We start from the raw sequence: 27,036 nt of genomic DNA, 5'->3' as shown, positions 1-27,036 counted from the left end.
CTGTTAATTTCTGTCCTGTAAAATATTAATGGTTGGCTTTGATCAGCATTCCCCTTGCGCAATTCTGCAGGTCAGTTTTAATATATTTCATTATGTTGGTTTTAACCGCTGAATGCAAAATATTACAATTTTGTTTTGAATTGTTTTATGTAATTTTATCATTGCAAGATGCCCTGGATTCCCTTTGGGAAAGAAGAGCAGGATTTAACTCTGAAATATATAAATAAGTGAATAAAACAAATCTCCTTTTTCGCACACCCTAATCCTCCCCTCCAGGTTACCACAGAGGCAAAATATCCTCCCTTTGTTTTCCTTCTTCCCTTCGACTGACAGCCTTAACATTCAAAGGTCCAGAGAGTTCACTGATTCCTACCAGACTGTAATTTACTTTTTTAAAAATAACACATTACAAAAAATATATACTATGCAATGCAATATCCCAGCTTAACCCAGAAGCTAGGTTATCTGTATGATGTTATATGTGGAATATTTTTTTTCATATATTTTCAAAAGGAAAAAAGTTATACTTCTGCAAACCTGAGGAACCTAGAATAATTTTTTTCATATTTTTTTAAAAGGAAAAATTTATACTTCTGCAAACCTGAGGAACCTAGAGTATTATATTTGGGTGTCCCGCACTTCCACACCTGGCTTCCTAAATTATAGATACAGGGGTACCTCTGGTTAAGAACTTAATTCGTTCTGGAGGTCCGTTCTTAACCTAAAACTGTTCTTAACCTGAGGTACCACTTTAGCTAATGGGGCCTCCTGCTGCCGCCGCGCCACTGCCATACAATTTCTGTTCTCATCCTGAAGCAAAGTTCTTAACCCGAGGTACTTTTTCTGGGTTAGCGGAGTCTGTAACCTGAAGCATCTGTAACCCGAGGTACCACTGTACTAGGCCCAGTGTTAGATAAACTCCAAATACCAGGGGCCAAAAACTTCGGGAGCTGGGTCTCCCCGTCGTGTCCTCTTCTAAACTTCCTTTTTTGGCATCTGCCTGGCTGCTCTTGGAAACCGAATGTTGAGCTAAAGGGATCATTAACGAACAAACTAATGAAAGGAAGATTAGATGCTCTGTTGATTGGGCTATAAAAATATTTCAGGGAACACCTGTTCAGGCTCCTAGAAGGAGATGCACAGCTGTATGAGCAGAAGGGACAGTTTTAATAGCCTATAGTAATGACAGCTTAAGCAAATAATTCAAGAACTGCATGAGAGAATTTCACCTAACACAGATGGTGGGTGCTTAGGGCTTAGGAAGCAAATCAAAGAACTGACTGCCTGCTCTCTGCCAGGGAGAGAGACAGTTTTACAAGGTGCATCTCTGCATCTTTCCTCCATCACAGATGAAATTTCACACCCAGCTGCAAATTTCCTCTTCTCTCCCTTCTCCTAGGTCAGGTTGTATTCTATCCCTCCTCTGTCATTGAGCAAGGATTAGAAGCAATGGGCCCGAGTATAGCATTAGTTTTTTTTGCTTCCTGATGAAAACTTCCTGAGCACGAGAAGCAAAACAGGTAGTTAGACAGAGAGTAGCAATTTTGAATTCTGAGCGTTCATTTCTGGAAATGTGTCTCATGAAAACAGGGCATGTTCTAAAGGCAGGGGGGAAGCAACTGCTCTCCAGATGTTGATGGACTTCATTTTCCCTCTTCCCTGTCCATCACCCGCACAGGCTGGGGATGATGGGAGTTGGAGTTCTGAAACACCTGCAGAGCACCTCCTGTTCTAAAGCAGTGGTTTTCAACCAGTGTGTCGTGGCACCCTGGGGTGCCTAGAATGATGGTCAGGGGTGCCGTGGGCAACCCTGGTCTCTGTCCCTCTTCCCTCCCTCCTCCTCTGCCCTCTCACATCTCTGTCTCCCAAAGGCTTGCATAATATAATAATTTATTATTTATACCCCGCCTATCTGGCTGGGTTTCCCCAGCCACTCTGGGCGGCTTCCAAGCAAATATTAAAAACAATACAGCATCAGACATTAAAAGCTTCCGTAAACAGGAAGTTGTCTTTTAAAAATAAAATAGTTGTTTATTGCCTTGACATCTGCTGGGAGGGTGTTCCACAGGGCGGGCGCCACCACCAAGAAGGCCCTCTGCCTGGTTCCCTGTAACCTCACTTCTCGCAGCGAGGGAACCGCCAGAAGGCCCTCGGCGCTGGACCTCAGCATCTGGGCTGGATGGTGTTTATTGCAGCAGCCTTGGCTATATGCCTCTGGGAGGCACCTCTATTTGGGGAGGGGGTGGGTAGCTCAGAGACCAGGGGTGGCAGAGGACTCCCAAGGAGCAGGGAGAGGAGGCTGAGGGAACCCTCCACAAGGAAGGGTGTTCGAAAAAGGGTGAGAGGCTGCCAGCTCTGCAGGCAAGGGGTGACATAACTGGGCTCTTGGGCCCCACAGGGGTGCCTCAGAAAGAATGTCGCTGGTCAAGGGAGCCGTGGACTCAAAAAGGTTGAAAACCTCTGTTCTAAAGAGTAGCTACAGTGGTACCTCGGGTTAAGAACTTAATTCGTTCTGGAGGTCCGTTCTTAACCTGAAACTGTTCTTAACCTGAGGTACCACTTTAGCTAATGGCGCCTTCCACTGTCGATGCACCACCGCTGTGCAATTTCTGTTCTCATCCTGAAGCAAAGTTCTTAACCTGAGGTACTATTTCTGGGTTAGTGGAGTCTATAACCTGAAGCGTCTGTAACCCGAGGTACCACTGTTCAGCAGAAACGAAGCAGGACTGGGTCTGGTCTGGGTCTGGATGAGACACCTCATAGTGGCCCCACAAATGTCACCCTGAGCTCCACAATGGAAGACATGAAGAATAGAAACCAAGGAAGACAAAAGAAAAATATGTTCAATAATATGCAGGTTCTGGGGGTTTGAGGGAGTGATGAGTTGTAGGGTGAGGTACTTTAAAATCCTAATCCACCCACTTTGAACCTATGGGATAAGCAGCATTTTCACTGAAACAAACTCTAGCACTCCATATTTAATGGCTTGAGCACCCGTACCATCCGTGTAAATTTAGAAAAACATGAACTTAAAGGAACTTTAAAGCTCTTTTGGCCCTGAGATGAGTTTTAAAGCTGCCCAGTGACTGAGAAACTACAGAGACCCATACAAATACCTTTAAGCTTTTTGAATTATCTGCTGGGGGGGGGGAGCAAAACAGGTGACTCTCCCTTTCCAGAATAAAACTCTATTAATATTTATGTGCCAATTTTTTAAAAAAGATTTGTGTGTGTGTGTGTCACTGTAGTTGTCATCTTTTGAAAGAAGCAAACAAATAAAAAGGAGGGCGTTCCTAGCACTTTGGGGTTATGTGCAATTTATGAATCCCATCATATTTCACTTATTAAATTAAATGGGAAGTTTTTAATGTTATAATGTTTTATTATGTTTTTGTATGTGCTGGAAGCTGCCCAGAGTGGCTGGGAAAACCCAGTCAGATGGGCGGGCTGAAAATAATAAAATTATTAATTATTATTATTATATATACAAACTTTTTTAAAAAAATTATTATTTGCAGCCTGACTTAAGAACCCCTCACGATATTAAAAAAAACAAAACAGAACACAAAATGTGGAAAATAAAACGAATATTGTGGCCATTCAATTAAATCCATCCAGACTTACCCATTTGTACAGCAGGGACCATAAATACCAAGGCCACTAAGCAGCTGGTCAGGAACATGTTTGGGTGTGGAAATGCACTGTGAAGATATCCCTTGTCTTCTGAAGACCTGTAAAAAGGAGCAGGGGTGAGGAAGAAAAGCAGTTTGAGAACGCTTTGTTTTTTTGCACAGGTATGGATATTTAGTTATTTATTTTCAATAAAATAAAATAAAATGAGGTAAGGTTAGGGCTTGATTGTATGACTAAGCCTATATTAGTTTATCCCTTTTCTTGACTCAGCAGAGCTAAGACAACAAGTGTGCTTTCCATACCACACCTCACTCTTAACTTTTATGCAGGCTTACGATAACATGAGCCGCCATTTAGGATTTTATATATATACGAAGTATTTACAGGGTGGGGCAGAAGAAGAAAGAATGCCCCATGTTGCAGGATAATCCAGAGGAATGCGGCATGGAGAACACAAGTGATACAGCTCAGCATGTAAGGAAGGAAGGAAGAAAAACTCAGTAAAAATTATGCCAAGGTTCAAATTTGACAAACTAGTGTCAGCTTGAAGATGTGCATACACACCACAACACAACAAGCAACAGCAGCCAGACTTCACAACCACACAAGCAAGCATTCGGGAGAATACAATTAACTGGTTACCACAATGCAAATGAAATCACAACACTGTGTTTGTGTGTGTAGGGGGGTTTTTTTTTTTTGGTTTTTTTTAAAAAAAGCATTTATTGGTAGGAGTCGTATTCATTTATATACCGTTTCATTGCCAAAGTGGTTTCTAAGCAACTTACAAAGTGTAAAACCAATTACAAAAAATAAAATAAAATACAAACAGACATTCGTTAAAATGCGCAATGAAACAATTCCATCAAAACATTCGGCGAAATCTCCACAATTAAAATGTGAAATAAAACAAGCCCATTAAAACAGCACAAGAATTAAAGCAATTAATGCCAGGTGGTTCAAGACAGGTTTATTCCTGGGCAGATGACAATACCTCATAAAACATGTCAAAGTAATCATGAGGAGAACCGCTACTAACAACACTATAAATCACAGCAGATTTTTTTTAACAAAGAAAATGCATCAAAGGTTAAAAGCTCGGGGAAATCAAAATTATTATTATTATTTTATTATTCATTGAATTTATATCTCACCTTTCTTCCCAAAGAAACCCAGGGCAACAAACACATCCATAATACCCTGTCCCTCACCTGCAAAGTATTCTAAAACAGCAAAAATGCTTTAAATACAGTTAAGAGTGGAAAAGATCACCTAATGCCTGAAAGACTTTAGTGTAAGGACACTCTGAAATGTCCCTATTTTCTCGTAGGATTCAATTACATACCAGCAAATGGAAGTTGTTTTGGGCTCCAGCTTAACACAACATTGTATAACCACCCCACCAACAAATCAGACTGAAAGCTCAAGAAATAATTGGCATAGTCTAACCTCCTTGTAGACCAATCAGGACAAAACGCTCAACAAACAGGTTGTCTGGAAGCAACCTAGGAGGCATGTGAGCTTCCCTGAGTCCCACAAACGAGTCTCACAAATGGGGAAACATGATAAAGAAGACACTCTAACCCAACACTCTGTCAAAATGGTAGGTGCACCCATACAATTTTTTTAGGGGTGGCGGCTCTTAAGTTGTTGTGGAAAGTATGATGGGGAGGAAGCCATCCCCTCAAGTATAAAATGAATAAAGTCGGATGCAAACCAGAATGTGCTATACAGTGGTACCCCGGGTTACATACGCTTCAGTTTACAGACGCTTCAGGTTACAGACTCCGCTAACCCAGAAATATTACCTCGGGTTAAGAACTTTGCTTCAGGATGAGAACAGAAATTGTGCTCCGGCGGCAGCGGGAGGCCCAATTAGCTAAAGTGGTACTTCAGGTTAAGAACAGTTTCAGGTTAAGAACAGACCTCTGGAACGAATTAAGTACTTAACCCGAGGTACCACTGTATAGAGATAAGATTGGGATTCCTTTTCCCTCATTCACAACTTTCAAAATGCTCCTGCCACCCCTCCCGGGCCACCACCAGTGTACACTTTTAAAATAAATAAAGCCCTTTTGTGCTTTTCGCGATTGTAACGTCACAAGAGGTTAAACTTCCAAGTGGCCTCAGCGCTGCTGCTCTTTGACAGGTGCTGCAGTCTTTAGACTAGCAGAGATGCGGCAATTAAATAAAAGGATGCCAGAAAGCTAGTTAGGGAGGAGGCTGAGCAGGAGGGGTAGTCAGTGCAAGCACACACAAAACGGGTAGAAAGATACTGTGCCCAGTTTTACACTTTAAAGGAATCAAAATGATGAAAAAAATTAATAGGATTCTGCAGAAACCAAGTGCATGGCCAACGTTTTAACAGTGTTGACATTCAGTAAGCCAAGGATGTTATAACAAGACTTTGCTGTAATTACCCTAAAGCACATCAGCCACGGTTAACACTGGCCAATTTTTTTTCTCTTTTAAATATTACTTCAGTTTGAAATACTGCATATAGGCAAAACGTTATGATTCATTCTGATACACACTACCACACCACTTTGAATGTAGATCGGTTGCGGGCACTTTACTTTTGGCAAATGTGCTGTGCGAGTGTGAGCAGAAGTTTAGATAGTGCCCTCTTAGCATACAAAATAGTACACTTAGAGGCCTTCACACCTTGTCCCAGGGCAGGGTGGTGTGTTATGGCAAATGGGGTACTGCCCCATCAATCTCAGTATGCCCTTAACAACCACTTCCTGGGGTCGAACCAGGCTGTCAGCTCCCTTCCTCCTCACGTGTTGGCTTTGGGGGAGAAAATAAGCAGGTAGGAAGATACGATACTATAATCTTTATTGTCATTGTCCCATACAGAACAATGAAATTGGAAGAAAAAAATCTGTATCAGACATTCAAAAACCAACAAGCCTGCTATCCCAACTATCCCAGCCTTGTTAGCCCCTAAAAAGTCTGATACCCCATAACTGAATACACTATACTCACACAGAGACAACCTTACACTGCGTTTAAAACCAAAATCACATTTGGATAGAAACTGTTTCTCAGGCGGCTAGTCCTAGTCTTCATAACTCTCTACCTTCTTCCAGAAGGCAGAAGCTGAAAGAGATCTTTTCTGGGGTGCACACTATCCTGCACTATCTCTGCAGCTTTCTTATGGCACCTGGAAGCATAGATTTGATCCAAGATGGGAAGAGTGCACCCAGTTATTCTCTCCGCAGTCTTTACAACCCTGGACAGCATTGTTTTTTCCCCTGACTGTGCAGCTCCCAAACCACACACAGAGACCATAAGTTAATACACTCTCAACAGTACAATGGTAAAATGCCATCAGCAGGTCCTTTGAGAGATTATTTTTCCGGAGGATTCTCAGAAAATATATAGGATGGGGAGATAGAAAGAATGAATGGTCTCTGCCTATCAATGGCTTCAGCTCCACCTACTTGCGGGCCTCTCTGCCTTCTGCCCTCCCAGTCCTCACGGTCACCAACCCTTGTGTTGATAAGGAAAAATGCAGAGCCAGAGAGGAACTCAGATCCAGCTCCAAAATTTCTTGTAGATCCTGTTTTACAACAGTTCTGACACAGGTCTACATGGACTGGCAAGTGGCTCTCCACTAGGAACATTTCGTAGTCCAATCTGGAGATGCCAGATGGGATCTGGGTCCTTTTTGCATGTGCTCTACCACTGATTTTAGATCATTCGGGGAGAATATGTTGGACCCTGGAAATAGCAAAACTGAGTCTATTCTTCCGGCAGACTGATTTGGTTCTGAAAAAGAAGCGAATTCTCTGTCCAGTGGGTGTTTAAATCTCCGTATGTCAATCAAATTAAAGTTTTCCACCAATTTGAAAAGGGTTACGGGTAGTCTCCCTTCCTTAGTTTCAGTTTTCCTTATTGTTCAGTCCATTTCTAGGGAGACAACCCTATCCTAATGGAGATTTGAGCTCAACAGGGAATTGAAGTGGCTAGGTTAGGGCTGCCATATCCAGGAACCTGCTCAGCATAGTTCATAGCTTCTCTGAGTTATTCAAGCTGGAGGAGACTCTTGAGAGTCCCATGGACTGCAAGAAGATCAAACCTATCCATTCTTAAGGAAATCAGCCCTGAGTGCTCACTGGAAGGACAGATCCTGAAGCTGAGGCTCCAATACTTTGGCCACCTCATGAGAAGAGAAGACTCCCTGGAAAAGACCCTGATGTTGGGAAAGATGGAGGGCACAAAGAGAAGGGGACGACAGAGGACGAGATGGTTGGACAGTGTTCTCGAAGCTACCAGCATGAGTTTGACCAAACTGCAGGAGGCAATGGAAGACAGGAATGCCTGGCGTGCTCTGGTCCATGGGGTCACGAAGAGGCGGACACAACTAAACGACTAAACAACAACAACATCATCCAGGCTCTGAAAATGGCATCCAGGCGGATTTTTGCCAAATCAGCAAAATGCCCAGGAAATCCCGGATGCATGGCAAGCAGGGTGATTTTTATTTAATTATTTTTAAAATGCTTTTGAAATCCTTTTTAAAAAGCCTAAACTAACTCTCTCTCTCTCTCTCTCTCTCTCTCTCTCTCTCTCTCTCTCTCTCTCTCTCATGTTCCCCCCAAAAGCTCAACAACCTAGGCTAGGTCACTACAGTACATTGTCCCTCTTTGGGTGTTTATGTCCACTATTCATCTTGCTTTCATTATCAGTCGAGAGGCAAACCCTCCCATCATCCTATGGTGGGCTGATGGGAGCTCTAGTTCAAAACATCTGGATGGCACCAAGTTGATAAAGACTGTTCTAGCCATTAAAGAGATGGTAACCCTACACATTAGGAGTTTGTTGGGTTTTGCATTAGACTAGCCACTATGTTGAAGGGGCCGTGACATTATTCTTTGGCAAACAAGACACACATTTCAGGCAAAAGACTGACAGTACTAGTTTAGAGTCATGCATAAGTATCTTATTTGCGGTGGGGAGGGGGGAGTGTAGTTGCATTCTTTCAAATTGGAAAAAAACAAAACCCTAACTCTTCTATTTATCAGCACCTAAAGCCAAGAAGAATTTCAGAATATTGCCAGCTGGCCGTTTTCTTAAGCCTTACGACTCCAGAGTCGTGTGGAAATAAAGCAACTGCATTTTATCTTAACTTGAACTGCTGCCCTGCTATTAAGATCTACAGTGAAGTAATCATTTCTGTCATCAGCTGGCCATATATTTTAAAAATATTATATAGAAGGGCCAAAACTGAACAAGCACGCTAACTTGCCCTCTTGCCGCAGTGAGCACATTGCTATATAAAAATATTTATATACCACTATGCAGTGCTTTTTTCTGGGGGGACGCAGCGGGACGCATACCCCTAAACATTTTGAACTTTTAATCAAAGAGGTTTACAACAATTAGATTTGTGCAATATAAACTACATGAAAAGGCACCCTTTGAATCTCTATTTTGCATGATGGTTCCTGAAATGGAAGAAGCGGGTTTTCATCTGTTTGGATACCACTGGGTGCCATTTTATATTAAGATGGTGGACTGAAATGCACTGATTTTAACCACTGATTACAAAGCTGCACAGATATTTTGTTGTTGTTGTTTCTTACAACTCCCATGTAATGCCAGGTACAAGGCTACTGACTGACCTATAAAGCCCTAAGTCAGGCATAGGCAAACTTGGCCCTCCAGATGTTTTGGGACTACAACTCCCATGATCCCTAGCTAACAGGACCAGTGGCCAGGGATGATGGGAATTGTAGTCCCAAAACTATCTATGCCTGCTTTAAGTAGTTGTTTCCTGTCAGGGAGCATGGAGCTTGATTCTGTGTCCATGGGAGCCCTCTGCCACCTCCTGTTACCCCAGCTTTTCTCCAAGTCAAGTTTCCCCTCCCAAATGGTTGCTTTGGGACGGAGGGAGATGAGAACTTAAAGTGCGAATACTTTTTTAAAAGTCCAATTCATTTTCAGGACAATCAGCCTGATGCTTGCACATCCCTAATTAAAATAATGAAACAGGACCTCGATTATTCTCATTTGTCCATTGTTTAGCCACTCACAGACAACTTTCTTGTTTTCAAGCATTCAGCACGACTTCAGATGGCAGAAACATGTGATGAACAACAGAAGCCAAGTCCTGCAGATCTTACATAACTGCTGAGTTTCAACCTTCGCCGGGACACTTGCTACATGTCCTGCTGCTGGCTTGCTTTTAAAAATGAAGTTTGCATTGACTGGCAAGAAAAAAATATATCAAACAGCAGAATATAGAAAACGATTCCCGAGTAACCAAATTTGGCCACGATCAATGGTAGACATACATTTTTAAAATCATCTTGATATTGTGTGTTTATACTGTAAGCACCTTAAGGCATGAAATAAATCCTATCAAATACTTGTTTGTTTGCATCTCTCTCCTGTGTGTGTGTGTGTGTGTGTGTGTGTACACTCACACATGGAAAAACACTCAGCAGAGGAATTAATCTGCACTGTCGTTTGAAGTTTCCCACCACTTCCTGCTCAAGGCAGAACTAAATAATAGATTGGTGGGTTTATAATATCTACTAAACCGCCCTCATAGCACCCAAATGTATCAACCCCTTTCTCTTACTAGGCTAACTTGTAGGGGGTGAATATCACTGAGCACCAACCAAGACCCAGATCCATGCTGTAGTACCACCTAGAATAATAGAATTGTAAAATTGAATGGGTACCCTGAGGAGCATCTCGTCCAGGGGTGTCTAAACTTTCTTCAAAGAGGGCCAGATCTGATGAAGTGAAGGGCCGTGAGGGCCGACCAAAGAGCCAACCAATGTTGTTGACCTTTTTTGGCTTGAAGTTGTTGAGTTTTCTTTGAGTTTGACGTTGTTTAGCCTTTTTTAGAAGAAGAAGAGTTTGGATTTGATATCCCTCTTTATCACTACCCTAAGGAGTCTCAAAGCGGCTAACATTCTCCTTTCCCTTCCTCCCCCACAACAAACACTCTGTGAGGTGAGTGGGGCTGAGAGACTTCAGAGAAGTGTGACTAGCCCAAGGTCACCCAGCAGCTGCATGTGGAGGAGCGGGGAAGCGAACCCAGTTCACCAGATTACAAGTCCACCGCTCTTAACCACTACACCACACTGGCTTAACCACTACACCACACTGGTTTTAGGGTTGAAGTTGTTGAGCTTTTTTTTTAGGATTTTACCCCAGGAAATGAACTGCCAGAGGGGGTCCGGATTAAACTGACCAGTGGGCCAGATTATGCCCCCCAAATGAACTATGAACATGCCTGATCTAGTACAACTGCAGCCATCCTATATGGGGATCGAACCTGCAATCTTAGCGTTATCAGCAGCATGCTAATTTAGAGACACTTCCTTACGGGGAACATAGAGATAGGGAATTTAGAAAGGATCCCTAGGGAAGACCATGCAGCTGCAGAGCCCATTGTTGCCCTCCCGTCATGAGCTTCCTGGGCTGCTTTCCCCTTCCTCCCTACCTGCCTTCCCCAAGCATGCAAACCATGGCAAGAGTGAGGGGATGAATGCAGCGTCATAACAATACGAAAAGAGGCCTGCTACATCAGGGCAATGGCCTGTCTAGTCTCACAGTAGCCAATCTGTTGTCAACGGAAGCCCGCAAGTGGCATCTGAGTGCAACAGCATTTTCTGCACTGTGATTTCCAGCAACAGGTATATTCACTCCAACAGTGAAAGTAGAATGTAGCTGTTGTGGGAGCTGTACCTTTAGCTTCTCGGGAGGCAGAGAGCGGTGCATTTTCCAGCATGGAAATGCAGCGATATGGAAAGCAGCATCAGCTTAATTTCTGCCTCCAAGGCAGCACTTTAAAAGGTTTTTTAAAAAAGAAAAAAGTGGCAGGCTTATCATGCAGCCAGCACAGTGAAAATCTTGAAGGCCTCTCCAGTTCCAGCTGCAAATTCTCCACTCGGCAGAAAGAAAGCAAAACTTAGCCATTAAAAAGCTGTTTGGCAACAGCGAGAGTGGGATTTACATCTCTTATTCTGGCTAGAGGCTCGCTTTGAAAAGATTCCCAGCTGTTGGGATCTGTCCAAAGAGCAAATATTAGCAGACAATGCTAAAAGTAGATACAGGAAGCAGTTAGTCAGGGACCTTCAACAGCTGTTTACTGCAGGTGTCAATCTCCTGATATAAAACGACTGCAGCGTGAGATCTCAACCCTGTCCCTATTCCGAAGGACAAATTAGCAGGGTTAATTGTATAAATTAAAAACCCATAGCACCCACATGTGATGGTTCCTGTTCTCCTTCCTCTACATCTGCCGGATTTGAGCTATTCAGGGAAAGTGGGTGCTCACTAGGTTTGCTCTGAATTCTTCAATATCAAACAAAAAACGCATTGTCAATAAGCTTTGATTTTAAAATTAAACCAATTAACCTGAGTTCACTTGCTCAAATTACTTTAGCCAACCAGTACTGGGGGAGATGCAGCTGTTCAAACAGAAGCAGAATATGTTCTGCCCTGGATGTGTCTTGCATCAGACCATTATCTAGGCCCGTACATGCTGGGCTCCAAAAGACAATTTTGGCACTTGGGGTGGAAGGATCTGTCAGTTTTGGTTCACGCAGTTTCTCATTTAACCCACGTTAAATTCAGGTCTGTACATTTCCGCAGCAATTCACATTTTGTTTTTTACAAAAACCACGAGCGTTCACCAACATTTTTTCCTAATGCGTGAATTCTCCTAATAAGTACATTCCTGTATGCAGTTTTGACTAAGGTACACATTCCCCCCCCCAAGCAATTAATCCTAATATAATACATTTTTGTATGTTATTTTCCAGAGCATATTTTTTTATGCACAGTTCCCCTCACTACATGCATTTGGTTGGAGAACGGCATTGCAAAATTCAGAGAAGTGCAAATTCTGCAAGGTGGCGTATTGTTCCAGAAACTGCAAATCTGATCAATTTGGCTTTAAATGAAAGCTGATCAACTTTATCCCTGACCCCTACCTAACTTTGGCACCAATGGATTCCTATCCGTGGCTAGGATAAAAACAAAAACTTCTGAAGATCAGAAGCCTGACAGTCCTAATCTATTCAGAAAATCAAATTCATTGCAGACAGACAGGTAACAGCTTGAAGAGTACCTGTGATCTTCCTGACAGCTCAGCTGCATTTGCGCGTCCTCCATCGATTCTTTGTGGATCAAGAGATTATTTTTTCCTACTCGGCCCAACAATTGCCTTTCCAGTGGCCCAGCAGGCTAGCAGCTGAACCCATCTGCCATTCCCTGCTCCTGCAACTGCTTGCTTTTATGAAGGAGGGTGGGGCCCTGGTTGTTTTCCTTTGTGCCTCGGTGGCACCAGCCTTGTTTACGTGTGGCTCACCTCACCTGGCCTCCCCCCTCTTTTCGGGAGGATTTAGTCCATATGTAATTTTCCAGAAGGTCAAGCTTATTGTTCCTTCTGCTTCTGCGCTGCCAGGTCTTCTGCCTTCGCCTTGGAAGGAAAGTTTAGGGCATATCATATTGGTGAGTGGAGGGCAGGCTTCTCAGACACAGCAAAAAAAGGGGGGGTGTTATCACAAAATATGCTTTAGAACAGTTTTGTCTCAGTTTAAACCCAGGAGTGCTTTGTTTAAGTATGATTTCTCTCCTCCCCACCGCTTCCACCTTCAACACAAAAAATCAATTTCTGTGTCAGGGTTAGGATAAAATTATAATGTTTCCTGACATGATGGTAGCAGCAAAAAATGTCTTCTTGGAAACAAAAATCTGTAGGCAAAAATTTTTGTAGGCAAAAATCTGGAGCTGCTTATATTGGTTGCCATGTGACAAGGAAATAAGTAATTGGCAGGTTTGTGGGTTTTCTACAGTTGCACGAAACTGGTTATTAGATGCAAAATATAGCATTCTAAGCACCTCTAGGTTTTGTTTCCTTTTAAAAAACAACACTTCTGGTCCTCAAGGCTATGGATGTAGGCTTGAAAGCATGTGGGCAATGTCTGAAGGAACCTCAGAACTCAGGAGAGACTGAGCACATTTTAGCCCTATGTCCAGTGGTAGAGCTCCTACAGCCTACAGAGTTTTCTGCATCCTACCATGATAGAGATGGGGGAAGAAATTCAATTCAGTGCTACTTAAAGGCAAATTTACCTAATTTGAGCTTTCTGAAACAATTCGCAGAATGGAACACAGCTGTTCTTCAAAATTCACACCTCTGAATTTTGCAATGCACTTCAGTCAAGTAATGTGCACAAAAGGCACATTTTTTTAAAAATGGCAAAGTATACATAAGTGAAAATAAGTTTCAAAAATGCATTATATTAGGAATATATAAATATAAAGGGGGAAATGCTTTGCAAAAATGTGCATATTGGGCAAAATTGCTTACAAAAATATATACAAAAATATAGAGCCAGTGTGGTGTAGTGGTTAAGAGCGGTAGTCACGTAATCTGGGGAACCGGGTTTGCGTCTCCGCTCCTCCACATGCAGCTGCTGGGTGACCTTGGGCTAGTCACACTTCTCTGAAGTCTCTCAGCCTCACTCACCTCACAGAGTGTTTGTTGTGGGGGAGGAAGGGAAAGGAGAATGTTAGCTGCTTTGAGACTCCTTAAATGGAGTGAAAGGCGGGATATCAAATCCAAACTCTTCTTCTACTTTAGGAGAAACTTACACAAAAATGCTGATGAATTTTCATGAGGAATTAGAAAAGTAAATAAATCACAAAGTGATCTGGAAATGTGGAGACCTGGATTTCATATCAACGGGGGGAAATGAAAAACTGAAAAGAACCAAAATCAACAGATTTGCTCAGCTCTCCCCATGACAAACACAAGCAGAATTCTACAGGATGTTATGAAACTCATCTGAATCATCTGAACACAAGAGATCACAGAATCCAGCATTTCTTGGTGTAGAATTTCAAATTCCTTTTAGTGTACAGTGCAGCCATGCTGCCTCACTTACCTGGCTTGGGAGCTAGGTACCCAGTTCATTGAAGAAAGCTTGCTTGCATTTGACCCTTTATTATAAGAGGTTTTCTCTGCAGAAAGCTGCAGCTGAAGCTTTTCAGGGCACAGGGTTTAAAAACAATCAACGACAGCTGCTAATTGCTGCAAATCAAGTAGCACCCTTCCCAAATAAGAAAAGCAAGGATTTTCTTTGGCCAAAGGCGTGAGAAGTCAAAACAGGTATAAAACTGGTATATATTCGTAGTGAGCATGGAAGTATTTGAAGAATGCATATTCTGTGCACCACATCGTTTGGTTTCCACCACCTCTTAATACTCCCGAGATACGGTACATTTAGGAATTCACATTTCTGTCAGCAGTGACACATTTATTGTGATGGATATGCAATTACTGCTGGGCTATCGTAGCACACAGTGTACAAAATAGGAAGCTGATATAACAGCAGTATTAAGCCTGGAGTGCAAATATGCAAAATGTCTTGGGTTATCATATATCCAAGGTCTCCTCTGATAGCTCTCTCCAGAACTAAAAATATTTTAAAGGGGAGAAAAGAAGAAGAAAAACAGCTCCCTTACCTGCTGTTCAGCAAATCCCTCTTGGGTTCTCCTTCCCTTCCTCAATCTGTTTCCTTTCTGGCAGTTCTCAGGTGTCCTTTCTGCCACACAGCACTCAGGGGAGAAAAGGAACCCTGTTTTATTTGACACACTTTTGAGTCGCGTTAGCAATTGGTGTGCCGTGGTTTGGAAGCAAGTCAGTGGAATGATGTCAGGCGGGCAGGCAAGACGGCCAGCTCAAGAGGGGAACTTACTCACCACCAGGGAGCCAAACTTTGGCCAACAACAGTTCAGCTGAAAATGAACAGGATATTTCTCTGTCTTTTAAAGGCAGGGGTCAGGAAACCTTTGTCCCAGGGCTCAAATGTGCCCCCCTAGGTCTGTCAAGTCCTCGGGACACCCAGGCCATACCTCTTGTGTGCTCCTTGAGTGCTTTGGCCTGGATGGAGGAGGGATGGATGGATGTGTGTGTAAATCTCTGATTTGCGTGTGGAAAGCAGCTTGCTGTACAAAAACGAAAATGGCATCCATGGCTCCGCCCACTACAAGCATGGGACCTGTTCAAGAAACCCTACTCTGTGGAAGAAATTTAAAGACTATTTAGCTAAATATGTCAAAATAATTTAATTAGAAAAGCTTGCAAATATCAGATAGGCTTAGGATTTAAGTATGTAAGGATAGAATTTAAGATGTTTAAAGACAAATTTGAAAGAATGAAAGATGTTAAGTGACTAAGTTAATTTTTTGAGAAAATTGAGTTTGGAAAACTGTTAAAATGATATATAATGAAATTCAACCTAGGGGATTTGAGGAAGTCACTAAATAATGTTACCAGGATTTAAATAGAATGTATGTTTGTTTGTTTGTTTGTGTGTTTGTGTGTTTGTGTTTTAAATTTTTTGGAAAATTTGAAAAAAAAAATTGAAAAAGAAAAGAGAGAAACCCTACTCTGGTTACCTCAGCAAAAGCGACCACAACTCAGCAAGTTATGGGCTGCACCTGCCTCACCAAGAGTTACCATTTCACGTTGTTCTTCACAATCCCACTATATAATTATACAGGAAGAAAATATTTACCCCCTCAGGAAGGGGGAACATAGGAGGTGCAGTTTTGTTCAAAACAAGCCTCGCAAACCAACATAGATCTTTCTATCAATGTCATTTTCTATATGCAGATCAACGTACAGGGTTCCACAACATCTGGGTCAAGAGACCATAAGCTTACCAGAAAGAAAACAGTGGTTTTCAAAACCGTTTCCTCCCCCCCTTCAGATAATTCTGTCAACACCAATTTTCCACTAAAACATGCAATGAAATCCCTGAACATTGCAGATGATTCTGGATCTTGTTAGGAACATAGGAATTGTACCATTGGTCCATTTAGTGCAGAATTATCACTGACTAGCAGTGAGCCACCACAGTTTTAGACCAGGGTGTTTCTCCTCAAGACTTGGGAGATGTCAGGGAATGGTAGTTTGTTAAAGTAAGGTAAAGCAAAGGGACCCCTGACCATTAGGTCCGGTCGTGGCCGACTCTGGGGTTGCAGCGCTCATCTCGCTTTATTGGCCGAGGGAGCCGGCGTACAGCTTCCGGGTCATGTGGCCAGCATGACTAAGCCGCTTCTGGCGAACCAGAGCAGCGCACAGAAACGCCGTTTACCTTCCCGCCAGAGTGGTCCCTATTTATCTACTTGCACTTGACGTGCTTTCGAACTGCTAGGTTGGCAGGAGCAGGGACCAAGCAACAGGAGCTCACCTTGTCACGGGGATTCGAACTGCCAACCTTCTGATCAGCAAGTCCTAAGCTCTGTGGTTTAACCCACAGTGCCACCTGTGTTCCCTAGTTTGTTAAAGTAGCTGAGGGTTATTAGGAGGCCTTTATTCTCTCCACAGAGCTACAATTCCCAGAGTTCCCTGGGAAGAAGGATTAACGGTTAAGCTACTCTGGAAAACTGTAGCTCTGTGAGTGGAATAGAAGGTCTCCTAACATCTCTCAGCATCCTTAACAACGTCCCAGTCCCATGATTCTTCTAAGGGAAGTCCTGGCTGTTTAAATTGGTATGATACAGTTTTTAAAGTGCAGAGTGCAGATGGGGCCTGGGTGACCTAGAAGAAGCCACCCTTCTCTCTCTGCCTAAACTACCTCAGTGTTGTTCTGAAGTCAAAATGGGGATGGAAAGAATCGTGTTCCTTGGAAGGTGGGGGTATATATAAAGAACCTGGAGCCTGAGCCCAGTGAAGGGCAATTTATTCCAGACTGAAACGCTTACAAATCCAGCACAGAATTCACAAAGCAGATGGATAAAATTATATAATCGTTCACTGCACAGCACATGCCAAGTTAAATGGAAAAAGGAAACTTTTACTCTGAGATTAGACAAGTAAGTAAGTGGGTTTGTCACCTTCCATTTCGCTTTACAAGTGGAGCTCCACACCCAACGGAGGTTTCTTGAGACCAACAATTATTTATTATCACATTTATATCCCTCCAAGAAGTTCAAAGTGAGGCACACATAGTTCTCTCCCTCCTCATTTTATCCTCACAACAGCCCCGTGAAGTAGGTTAGTGACTGGCCCAAGGTCGCAAAGGGAGTTCCATAATTTGAACCCTGATCTCCTATTTCCTAGAGTACCACCCTAACCACTACACCACACAGCCCAATAACACAATGAATGTAATTATTACAGTGACATTCCCCACCTTAGAAGGTGTTCTTGTCATATACTGTATGTTATTAAGCTTTAGATCCATTCACTGATGAACTGTTTTGTGCCTGAATCCCAGATGCAGTAATTTTGTTTTGTAGGAAATCCTATAGGGACAGTTCCTATGGGAACTGCTGCAAGTGATTCCATCTAGGCATGTCTTAATCAGAACTTAGTCTTAGGCCCAGAATATGTAAACTGTCTGGATTATGGATGCAAGGAGGAAGCGATTTCTGTGCTATCCTGTGTTTATCTCAACCAGTGCTGTTTCTGTTCCACTAAAGTTCAGCCTCTGCCGAAACCCACATTATATGTCTTGCTATCTGCTCTGGCTGAAGGTGACATAATTTTCAACACATTTCCATGGAAGGGAAATGCCAAGGCAATAAAAAAACTAATGTGGTATTCAATTAAGTTTTATTCAGAGTAGACCCACTGACATGAATGAGCATAATAGGTCTACTGTAAGTAAAACGTAGTTGAATACCACCAAACACAGTTACTTACCTAAGTTCATGGATTAAAGAACAATAGTGAATTCCGCTCATATCTGCTTGCATAATTTCCATTCCTGACCTTGGGTGAACATGCAAATTGTGGCAATGTCTGTTCCCATTTCAGTCTTTGACAGAATTATCTGACATCCCTAGTCTGGATTTCCCCTAAAGCAATTGAAAGAGTAGATACAAGATGGGCTGCCATTTTCCTGATTTTGCCATTTAGAAAACACACATCACCTAGAAGAAAGGGAGAGGTGCTACATTAAAAATATATATGTTGGGCTAGCATTACCCATCCCCATAATGAGATTGCCAATGGCAGCATTCAGTCCTGGAATACACTGAAATGACAACAAAGAGTGCCTCTGTGCAAATGCAGAATGCATTTTTGTTTTTCACTGATTAATTGCACCTCACCTCCACATTTCTAGGATTAAAGAACACAGCTTCCAGGATAGAGGTCTGGCTTCCAGCCAGACTTAAACCACAGCACTATTCTGGATAGAAACGAAAAGAGTACAGGCTCTGAAAAACAAACAAACACAAACTACACTTCCCCTCCCACTTCGTCATATCAGAATATATTTATTAGCTGCAAAATAAAGTTGTTGTTTTTTTTACAATCTTGTAAAAACAAGAAGACTAAGAGTTATGCCCCCTCGTTACAGGCAAGCCAATGAACAAAGTATGGTTCAGTTGTGTTTGTTTTCTAGCCTTTGTGGAGTTTTGCCTTCCTCGGTTTTCACAAAGTCTTGAAGTTTTGTTGCATCAACTGAGCATCTGTACTCTCTCAACATCAGGGGCACATAATATTGGAGAGAAGCGGATTTCTGATCAGCAGCGTGGTTGTGGATTTTAATCCAGTAGGGTGTAGGGTTTCCTTTATATCCAAGCATCGCAAAACTACCTGTAGGGATGGAGAGAGTGAGAGAGACAGTGAGAGAGAGAGAGGGAGGGAGAGGGAGGGAGAGAAAGAGAAAAGGAGTTGGGGAGAATGGATGCGATTACTATCCGACCGTTAAGCAAATAACCTACAATAATCCTTACAATTTTTGCAATCTTAGATTTTCCAAATTCCTGTGCAGTCTTGATCAAATTCCTTGAAAAAACTATCAATAACCGATTTGTTCTCCACATAACCAACTTTTTTCTTTCTTCAAACCTTGTGTTTTAGTTCATAATAAATACAATGGTTCGTATTTATGGAAGGAGAAAATATCAAAACAACAATGCATACAATAGATCCATAAAAAGTCCATACCCATAAATAAAACAGTAAAGAATACATAGACATAAAGATGGATATAAAACCATTACATGATACGTTCATATTATCACTAAGAGAGATGTATTCCTCTAACTTATTATGCCATTATATACCAAAAAAAAAAGAACTCAGTTTTTCAAATAAATAAATAGGTTGCATACTTCCCCCTAACTCTTGTATGAACCAGCTATCAAACCCTTAAATCCAATCCTTTAGCAATGGCATTTATATTCCCCCCACCACACCCAAAATTGTGGCATATTATTATGCTAGCAACTGTTAAGAGATGTATTATCATTTCTGTATCCTCTAACTCTTTTATATTGCCAAATAAAAAAATTAGTTGATCATAACCGAAAGGGATACTAATTTTATTTATTACAGCAAAGCAGAAAATCCTTATTTTACAGCAGGACCAAAATATTAAGACAACCAACTTCTATTTACCTTTTTGAATACATGCATGCATCTGAGAGGAGCTATTGACAAAAGCAGACACAGGTTCCATATCACATACTCATGCACACACTTTAAACATCCCTTATGTTGGACATTGCTCAGCATAATTGCCGCCCTAGCTTCTTAAAGCCAGTTAACTTGCAGATCTGATATCTGAGCGCCCTTGAACAGAATCTGAAGAATGGAATCATACAGACAGACAGTGGTGTAGCGTGGGGGTGCAGGGGGGGCCGGCCACACCGGGCGCAACATCTGGGGGTTAGGGTTAGGGGGCGCAAATCCACAGATTAGGGGGCGCAAATTACTTGCCTTGCCCTGGGTGCTGACAACCCACGCTATGCCACTGCAGACAGAATAAACGGACCCAGTGCTAGTGAATCAATTCTTAAGTTTGCATTCCTGTACCAGTCCATTGCCCACACTGGCTTTCATCCCAGTATTAGTGGAAATTTCTTAACATCTGAGTGGCACTCTTTATTTACCTACTCATTTATTTACTAATTAAATATCCACTTGTGGATGCTGGCCATCTGGGGTGTGTGCATTAGGACCCACAAGACTCTAGGGGGCCCACCAGCCCCAGAAACCATCTCAAACTGTCACATATGATAATCTGATTATATATGCAGCAGTTATCCAACATTTCTGGTTTGTTTTTAATTTTCCTCTGACAGAAGCATGCCAGATCTGAAGCTTGCCTGCCACTACCAATCAGAGAGGCCTGCAGTGGGAATTTCCCAGAGGCTAAGACATGCACTAATGTAGTGACATCATGGCACATGTCTTAAGGCCATCCGGCTTTCTACTACTTTTTGGAAAGCTTCTTGCCACAGGCTTTCCTACAGTGGAGGCTACTTGTTTGGTCTGCCTCCCTTTCTGACTGCTATAGTTGCTTACGTTTAAACGCAGAGCGGCGACGTGAAGAAACTCCTGTTCCTGGTGTGGAGCTATGTTTCGTTTCTGTTTTAAAGTGTTCACCTAACTACTCCAAAGCAAAACTTGCTTTCCTACCCAACTCACACCCCCTAAATCTGTTCTGAGGGCTCCTCAAACCCCCTACAGCAGATTTGGGGAAGATTTGGGGTGTGAGCAGGGAGGGGAAAGTGGGGAACAGAGGCGCTGCCTTGTGCTCAAGATTGAGGGGACCGGGTGCACACACAATGTTGTATTGTCAGGAGGAGACCAAGCATGGAGCCCAGCATGGTGAGGTTTCAATGGCTGGCAGCTCCTCCTCTCTCACACTCAGAAGGAGTTTGTGCCACGCTTGGCTCCACGCTTGGCCTCCTCCAGCCCCCCCCCCCAACATTGAGGAAGTCAAAGACACCTCAGCCTTATAGAGTTGGTGCACCCGGTGGGGAAGAATCCCATTGTGCTAGCACAAGAATGGAGTTGAATGCAGCCCTGGTTTACTGTATATAAATGCAGCTGTTAGCAGACTGAGTTGCTAGATGCTGAGTTGCTTCGATGCTCTCCCATTCCCAAACTAAATTGGGAAGAGGGACCAAAACGTCTTTCACACAATGGCCTACAACACAAGTATGGCTATCACCGATGCTTTGCCTAATGTAGGACTGGGGAACCAGCGGCCTTCTAAATGTTGTTGGATTCCCATCTCCCATCCTCCATGGTCCATGCTAGCTGGGAGTTGAAGTCCACAAACACCTGGAGGAGCACAGGTTCTCCACACTCAGTAGCCTAATGTACTTACAAGGACTCTTCTCTAGAAGAGTGGCCCACAATTGCAACATGATATCATGAACTTCTCGTATATCACATGGGTATCTTGAGAGGTAGGAAATCGCCCCAGAGACCTCCAGAGGAGAAAGTATACCTAGATGTCTTTGACTGCTAATGCTAAGAACTTCACACACTACTGAAATCGGGATACTTATTGACAAAGAGGTTTTGAAAGACAGCTGTGTGCCAAAGCACAGAGGGAGATCAGGATTGCTTTGGTCAGCACTTCCCTGCCTTCCCTGTTGTTCCTGTATTAGGATTTCTAACTTGCAAATGATCCACCATACCCCAAATAGGCCAGAATTCATATGATTGGAACATTGCAAAATCCCACGGTTCAATGGGATCTGCATATTTGGACCTCTGTTACGAACTCCAGTACATGATGGCAGGGAGAGGGGCAGGATCCTAAGGGAAGGGCAGGTTGCCACAACTGCGCTGCAAATATTGGTTGGATGCCAACCTAAGCCTAACGAATCCACTGATGGCGAAAACCTGGTTTTGTAATTATACGGAAAGCATTCCTCCTCCCATTATCACTCAAATGTGGAATGTGACAGCCCTTTTCAAAAGTGTAGGACAATGTAATTAACAAGCGTGAGGGCAAATACCACCACACACCTTCAAACTGGCAGGGGATGGGTTTTTAATCAGCCTGACTGTGATGATCCAGACAGGAATTTGTCTAGGATGGAATGTGGACTATGGGGAAAGTTTAAACACCCCTTCTCTGTGGTCCCTCCTCCAAGCGCCCTCAGAGACATGAGCAACATTGCCCCACTAACACCGTGTTGTGGAATTTATGCACTGCTGAGGAAAGCATCGCCTAGCACAAGTCCAGTGCCTTTTGCTTACAAAGGCATTTTTTGTGAATATGTTTTCTAATCGCCACCCCACCAGGAACTAAACTCTGTATTCTCACTACAAAAGGAAAATACTGTATTGCCAAATACTGTAGGAATGCACAACTCGCACACAAGTGCAAAAGCAGGACAATCAGTTGCTTGGCGATCAATAAGGGCCAGGAGCAAAATTAGCTCATCTGTGCCTAAACTATTCAGCAATATGACAGAGGCAATTCAGCATGACTACTTTTTAAGTTAGGCTTAGGGGAGAAGTTTGTATCAGTTCGCATTTTAAGGTAAACCTATCTAATGCACACTTCCCAAAGTTATGCAGACTGAAACATATTTGCCCTTCGGAATTAGCTCATCTCTGAATTTTGCAATGCTGTTCTTGCGCTGCAAAGAGAAAGAAAAGTGTATATACTAGGGCAAAGCATGAATACATTTGTGCAGTGCTTTTTTCGCTTAAAAATGTTTAGGGGTACTCTCATTCCATCTGGGACTCAGGAAGCACCGTGAAAGGAAATGAGGCCGCCATCAGGGGTAGCAATGGAATTGACAATTCACTGCGCTAGAGAAGAAACTAAAAAAATTTTAAAAATTAGTTTCTTCTCCTGTTAGAATCACAAAATGTTTAGGGGTATGTGTACCCCTGTGTTCCTCCAGAAAAAAAGCACTGCATTTGTGAAAATAACACAAAAAATGCATTATATTAGGGGAAATGGCTTGCAAAAATGAATTTATTAGGGTCAAAAAGCTGATAAATTTTCCTGAGGGCTTTTAAAAAAATAAATAAATTTGCAAGCCAGTGTGGAAATGCATCAAACTGAACTTAAAACTGAAAAAATGAGAAACTGAGAAAAAACTAAACCAACAGATTCATCCGTCCTTATTATGACAGTAAACTTCAGGCCGAATTTCAGTCTGAAGTTCTTGTTCGATAGCATCAGCTTTCCAAGGGTGGTGCTAATGAAAACCACAGAACCAAAAAGCAAAACAATGCTACTAATCTCTGACTGGAAACAAAATCCAAGTCCACTGTTGACCTCTTAAGCAACTAAGCTGAACCACAGGCAGCTGGCTGACTGACAGCATTATCAATTAAAGAGTGTTACAATTTTTACAAGAAAAAGGAAAAAGAAGTGAAATTTGGCTATATCGCCTGCCTGCTTCTTCAATTGAATTGCTGTAGGAAAAAATCAAGGTACAATAAGGCATATATGCCAATTACCTTTGCACAAACTACCATTTAAAGCACCATTTTTATGTCAGACTAGCTGAGACAGATTTTCTGACCTGTTGGGAGATCACTGGGATACTTTATAAAGATGCTTACAGAATGAACGGATTGGTCTTACTGAGTCTGTTACTATGAAAAGACAAGCAATTTCCAGCTGCACAACTGCAGCCTGGGAAGAGTCCTACTGACACACAGCCTGGCTTCTCGAAACAGATTCCAGCAAAACAGCTTTCAGGGTGTTCAAAGGCAAGCGAAGTAAAAGGATAATACAGGAGCAGGCATTGCTTGCACACCAGGCCAGATTTATCACATCCCTTTCAAACTGAACGCCCAGTCCTATTTTGCAATGAAAACAAAACAAAACAAAACTCAGAAAATTAAACTAAACCCTGCACCCCCTTTCTCCAACTGCAATAGCGAGGGGACTAACATGTCCTTGTCCTTACATGACCCCTGGGACCTACTCCACTTGTGCACTTGAACTTCAAAAGAAAAAGCGCTGCAGATTGGAATGCCAGAGAAGGATGCTTCAGCATATCTTTGCAGTTTGGCCTGAGGAACAAGCAGAGAGATGATGAGGCAGTTTTTGGTTCCTAAACGACACAGATACGTAAGGCTTGCCCTAAATGGTTTTGTAGCTTTAGCGCAATGGTAGGGACCTTGTGGCTTTCCAGATGTTGTAGGACTACAGCTCCCATCCAGCAAGGTCAGTAGTCAGGAATTATGGGAGTTGTAGTCCAACAACGGGGACGGGGACAGGACGGACGGGACACAGGTTAGTGATAAGGGACTTCAACTTCCTGACTCTTCAGGTGACTAGACTGGAAAGTGAGTTGTTGACAAGAGAGTCCTCCTTATTATAAAAGCCAAGGTGCACTTACTTTCCTGAGTTACTCCTGTATTCAGTTCCACCTAGTAAGGTAATATGAGAATATGCCTAGTTTGCAGATCATGGCTTGTTTGAGTAAAATAATCCTGACTCCCCAAGCTTGGGTGCTGCAGTAAGTCAGGGGTAGTGACTTGTTTCTCATTAGCAGGCAAGACTGACACGTTCACAGCAAGCCATTATCTAAGGTTTACTGTGACAAGATAATGTACTCAGTGTATTTCTGAACAGTGATGCAGCTGGGTCATTTTAGACTCTTATTAATGGTCTGAAGGGAGGTATCCCTCTTTAGGTATCGCTTTGAAATGTGCTGAAGTTCAGCCCTGATATATTTGAGCCCCCGCCCCTGCCCCTGTTCATTCTGCAATGGGGCACAAAGTTTCTGCCATGCTGCCACCTCCATCACAGAGAACTAGAGGAGACTCTTAAGAGTCCCATGGACTGCAAGAAGATCAAACCTATCCATTCTTAAGGAAATCAGCCCTGAGTGCTCACTGAAAGGACAGATCCTGAAGCTGAGGCTCCAATACTTTGGCCACCTCATGAGAAGAGAAGACTCCCTGGAAAAGACCCTGATGTTGGGAAAGATTGAGGGCACAAGGAGAAGGGGACGACAGAGGACGAGATGGTTGGACAGTGTTTTCAAAGCTACCAGCATGAGTTTGACCAAACTGCGGGAGGCAGTGGAGGACAGGAGTGCCTGGCATGCTCTGGTCCATGGGGTCACAAAGAGTCAGACACGACTAAACAACAACAAAATAGGGGAGACCCATTGCCTTCATGCTGTACTTAGGAACTTCAGTAGGCATCAGTTTGTCTATTAGATGGACTTTATCTGAATCAGCAAATCAAGCCTCATCTTCTGGTTTACCTTTGGGGAGCCGAGTGCAACCAGTGTGGCACCAAACCTTGGAATAATCACTTCACTGAAGCCAGCAGTGACAGCTATCATCGTCAAGCACCCGACAGTCAAGGCTAGCCAATTCCATCTGGAGTAATCTGAAACTTATCTGTTCCTTTTGGGTCTGAAAACGAGCCTCTACCAAAACAACTTCAAGGATACAGCTGAACAAGGACATGTGTCTGATTTCCCGAAACGTCTGTTTCTAACCTTGAGCAGTGAAGAATAAAAGGTCACTTAAAAATGCTCTCCATGCACTTTGGAAATGGTTTTCACTAAATAGGATCAATACTGAACCACAACCACAAAAAGCCCATGTCACCTTTTCTTACATACTTGCTTCTGAACTACAGAATTTCCCATTCTACTGAAATTATAGTTATTTTTTAAATGGAAGGTGACAAAGGCTACATCTGCACCATACATCTAACAGAAGAACACAAGGAAAACCTGTTCCATCAGGCCTGCAGCCCACCTAGTCCAGAATCCTGTTCTCACAGTGGCCAACCAGATGCCCAAGGAAAGCCTGCAAGCAGGACCTGAGTTCAAGAGCGCTCTCCTCCTGTGGTTTCCAGCAACCAATATTCAGAAACACATTGTTGTTGACTCTGGAGGCCATCATGGCTAGCAGGCATTCATCCTCCATGAATTTGTATAATCCTCTTTTAAAGCATGAGATCATTTACAAACAAGTTAAAAAGCAATCCATGTTCTAGACACATTATACATTCCTCCATTGGGAGTATTGTCCATTTCTTCTTCCTCTCTGCTTCCAGAAGTCGTGGAATAGGAGACAAAGTACTTTTGTGGATCAAGAACTAGGTAAGTAGCAGGAAGCAGAGACCTCCAGAACGAATTAAATACTTAACCCGAGGTACCACTGTATTTCACCATATGTAAAGTCACATAATTCATATAGTCACCTTTTTTGTGGAACGCAATCGGCTTTGCAGAACCTAACGTGGTGAACACAGGCATTAAAGAGGTTCCCATGACTTTGGCAGGGTCTCTAGTACACACAAGAACAATAGATCTGGAAGAGAAGACGAGAACAGAACAGTAGCATGCATACCACAATGGGAAGAATGGCATCCTCTTTCTCTCCCCAGGAATCGTTAATAGTTCAAGGAAAGCCTTACACAAGACGACCCCCAGAATTAAGTGATAAGCATAAGCTCCACTTAGCCCACAGCAGCAATAAGGCAAGGATTGTGTCACAATCTTAACTTAGCAAGAATGTCAAGTATATCAGGCAGGGATTTAGCCAGCCAGTTGTCACAAATCTCAGAGAGTCTCTCCCTTGCACTCACACTCTTTACTACTGCCCTAACTCCTGCTAAGTCCATCCTGCCTATCACCATTGGCATGCCGCCGGCTCTGTTTAGG

At 42.8% G+C, this 27,036-nt stretch overlaps 2 protein-coding genes across 7 annotated transcripts in view; both read right to left on the bottom strand.

Moving 5' to 3' along the window:
- CEMIP (cell migration inducing hyaluronidase 1) overlaps positions 1 to 27,036 on the bottom strand; it is a 168,297-nt gene that overhangs the window by 69,659 nt on the left and 71,602 nt on the right. For 3 of the 5 annotated variants that reach the window (XM_080980270.1, XM_080980271.1, XM_080980272.1), the window contains exon 2: positions 3,625 to 3,731. In XM_080980270.1, coding sequence (XP_080836396.1) covers positions 3,625 to 3,682 — 58 coding nt within the window. In that variant the 5' untranslated portion in view covers positions 3,683 to 3,731. Of the gene's footprint in view, positions 1 to 3,624; positions 3,732 to 12,730; positions 13,346 to 15,132; positions 15,686 to 27,036 lie in introns of those variants that run through there. The other 2 variants (XM_080980273.1, XM_080980269.1) reach the window with 2 other exon arrangements.
- The window catches only part of LOC308462531 (cell surface hyaluronidase CEMIP2-like), a 101,397-nt gene continuing 93,241 nt past the window's right edge, over positions 18,881 to 27,036 (bottom strand). For both annotated transcript variants that reach the window (XM_080980251.1, XM_080980252.1), the window contains 2 exons: positions 26,574 to 26,683; positions 18,881 to 19,222 (listed from right to left, as the gene is read on the bottom strand). In XM_080980251.1, the coding sequence (XP_080836377.1) occupies positions 19,008 to 19,222; positions 26,574 to 26,683 (325 nt within the window). In that variant the 3' untranslated portion in view covers positions 18,881 to 19,007. The remainder of the gene's footprint in view (positions 19,223 to 26,573; positions 26,684 to 27,036) is intronic.

This window comes from Podarcis pityusensis (assembly GCF_964106645.2).
Source record: "Podarcis pityusensis genome assembly, chromosome: 14".
NCBI classification, from domain to species: Eukaryota; Metazoa; Chordata; class Lepidosauria; order Squamata; family Lacertidae; genus Podarcis; species Podarcis pityusensis.
Note: the sequence above shows the minus strand (reverse complement) of the source record. Positions and strands in the feature narration are given on the sequence as shown.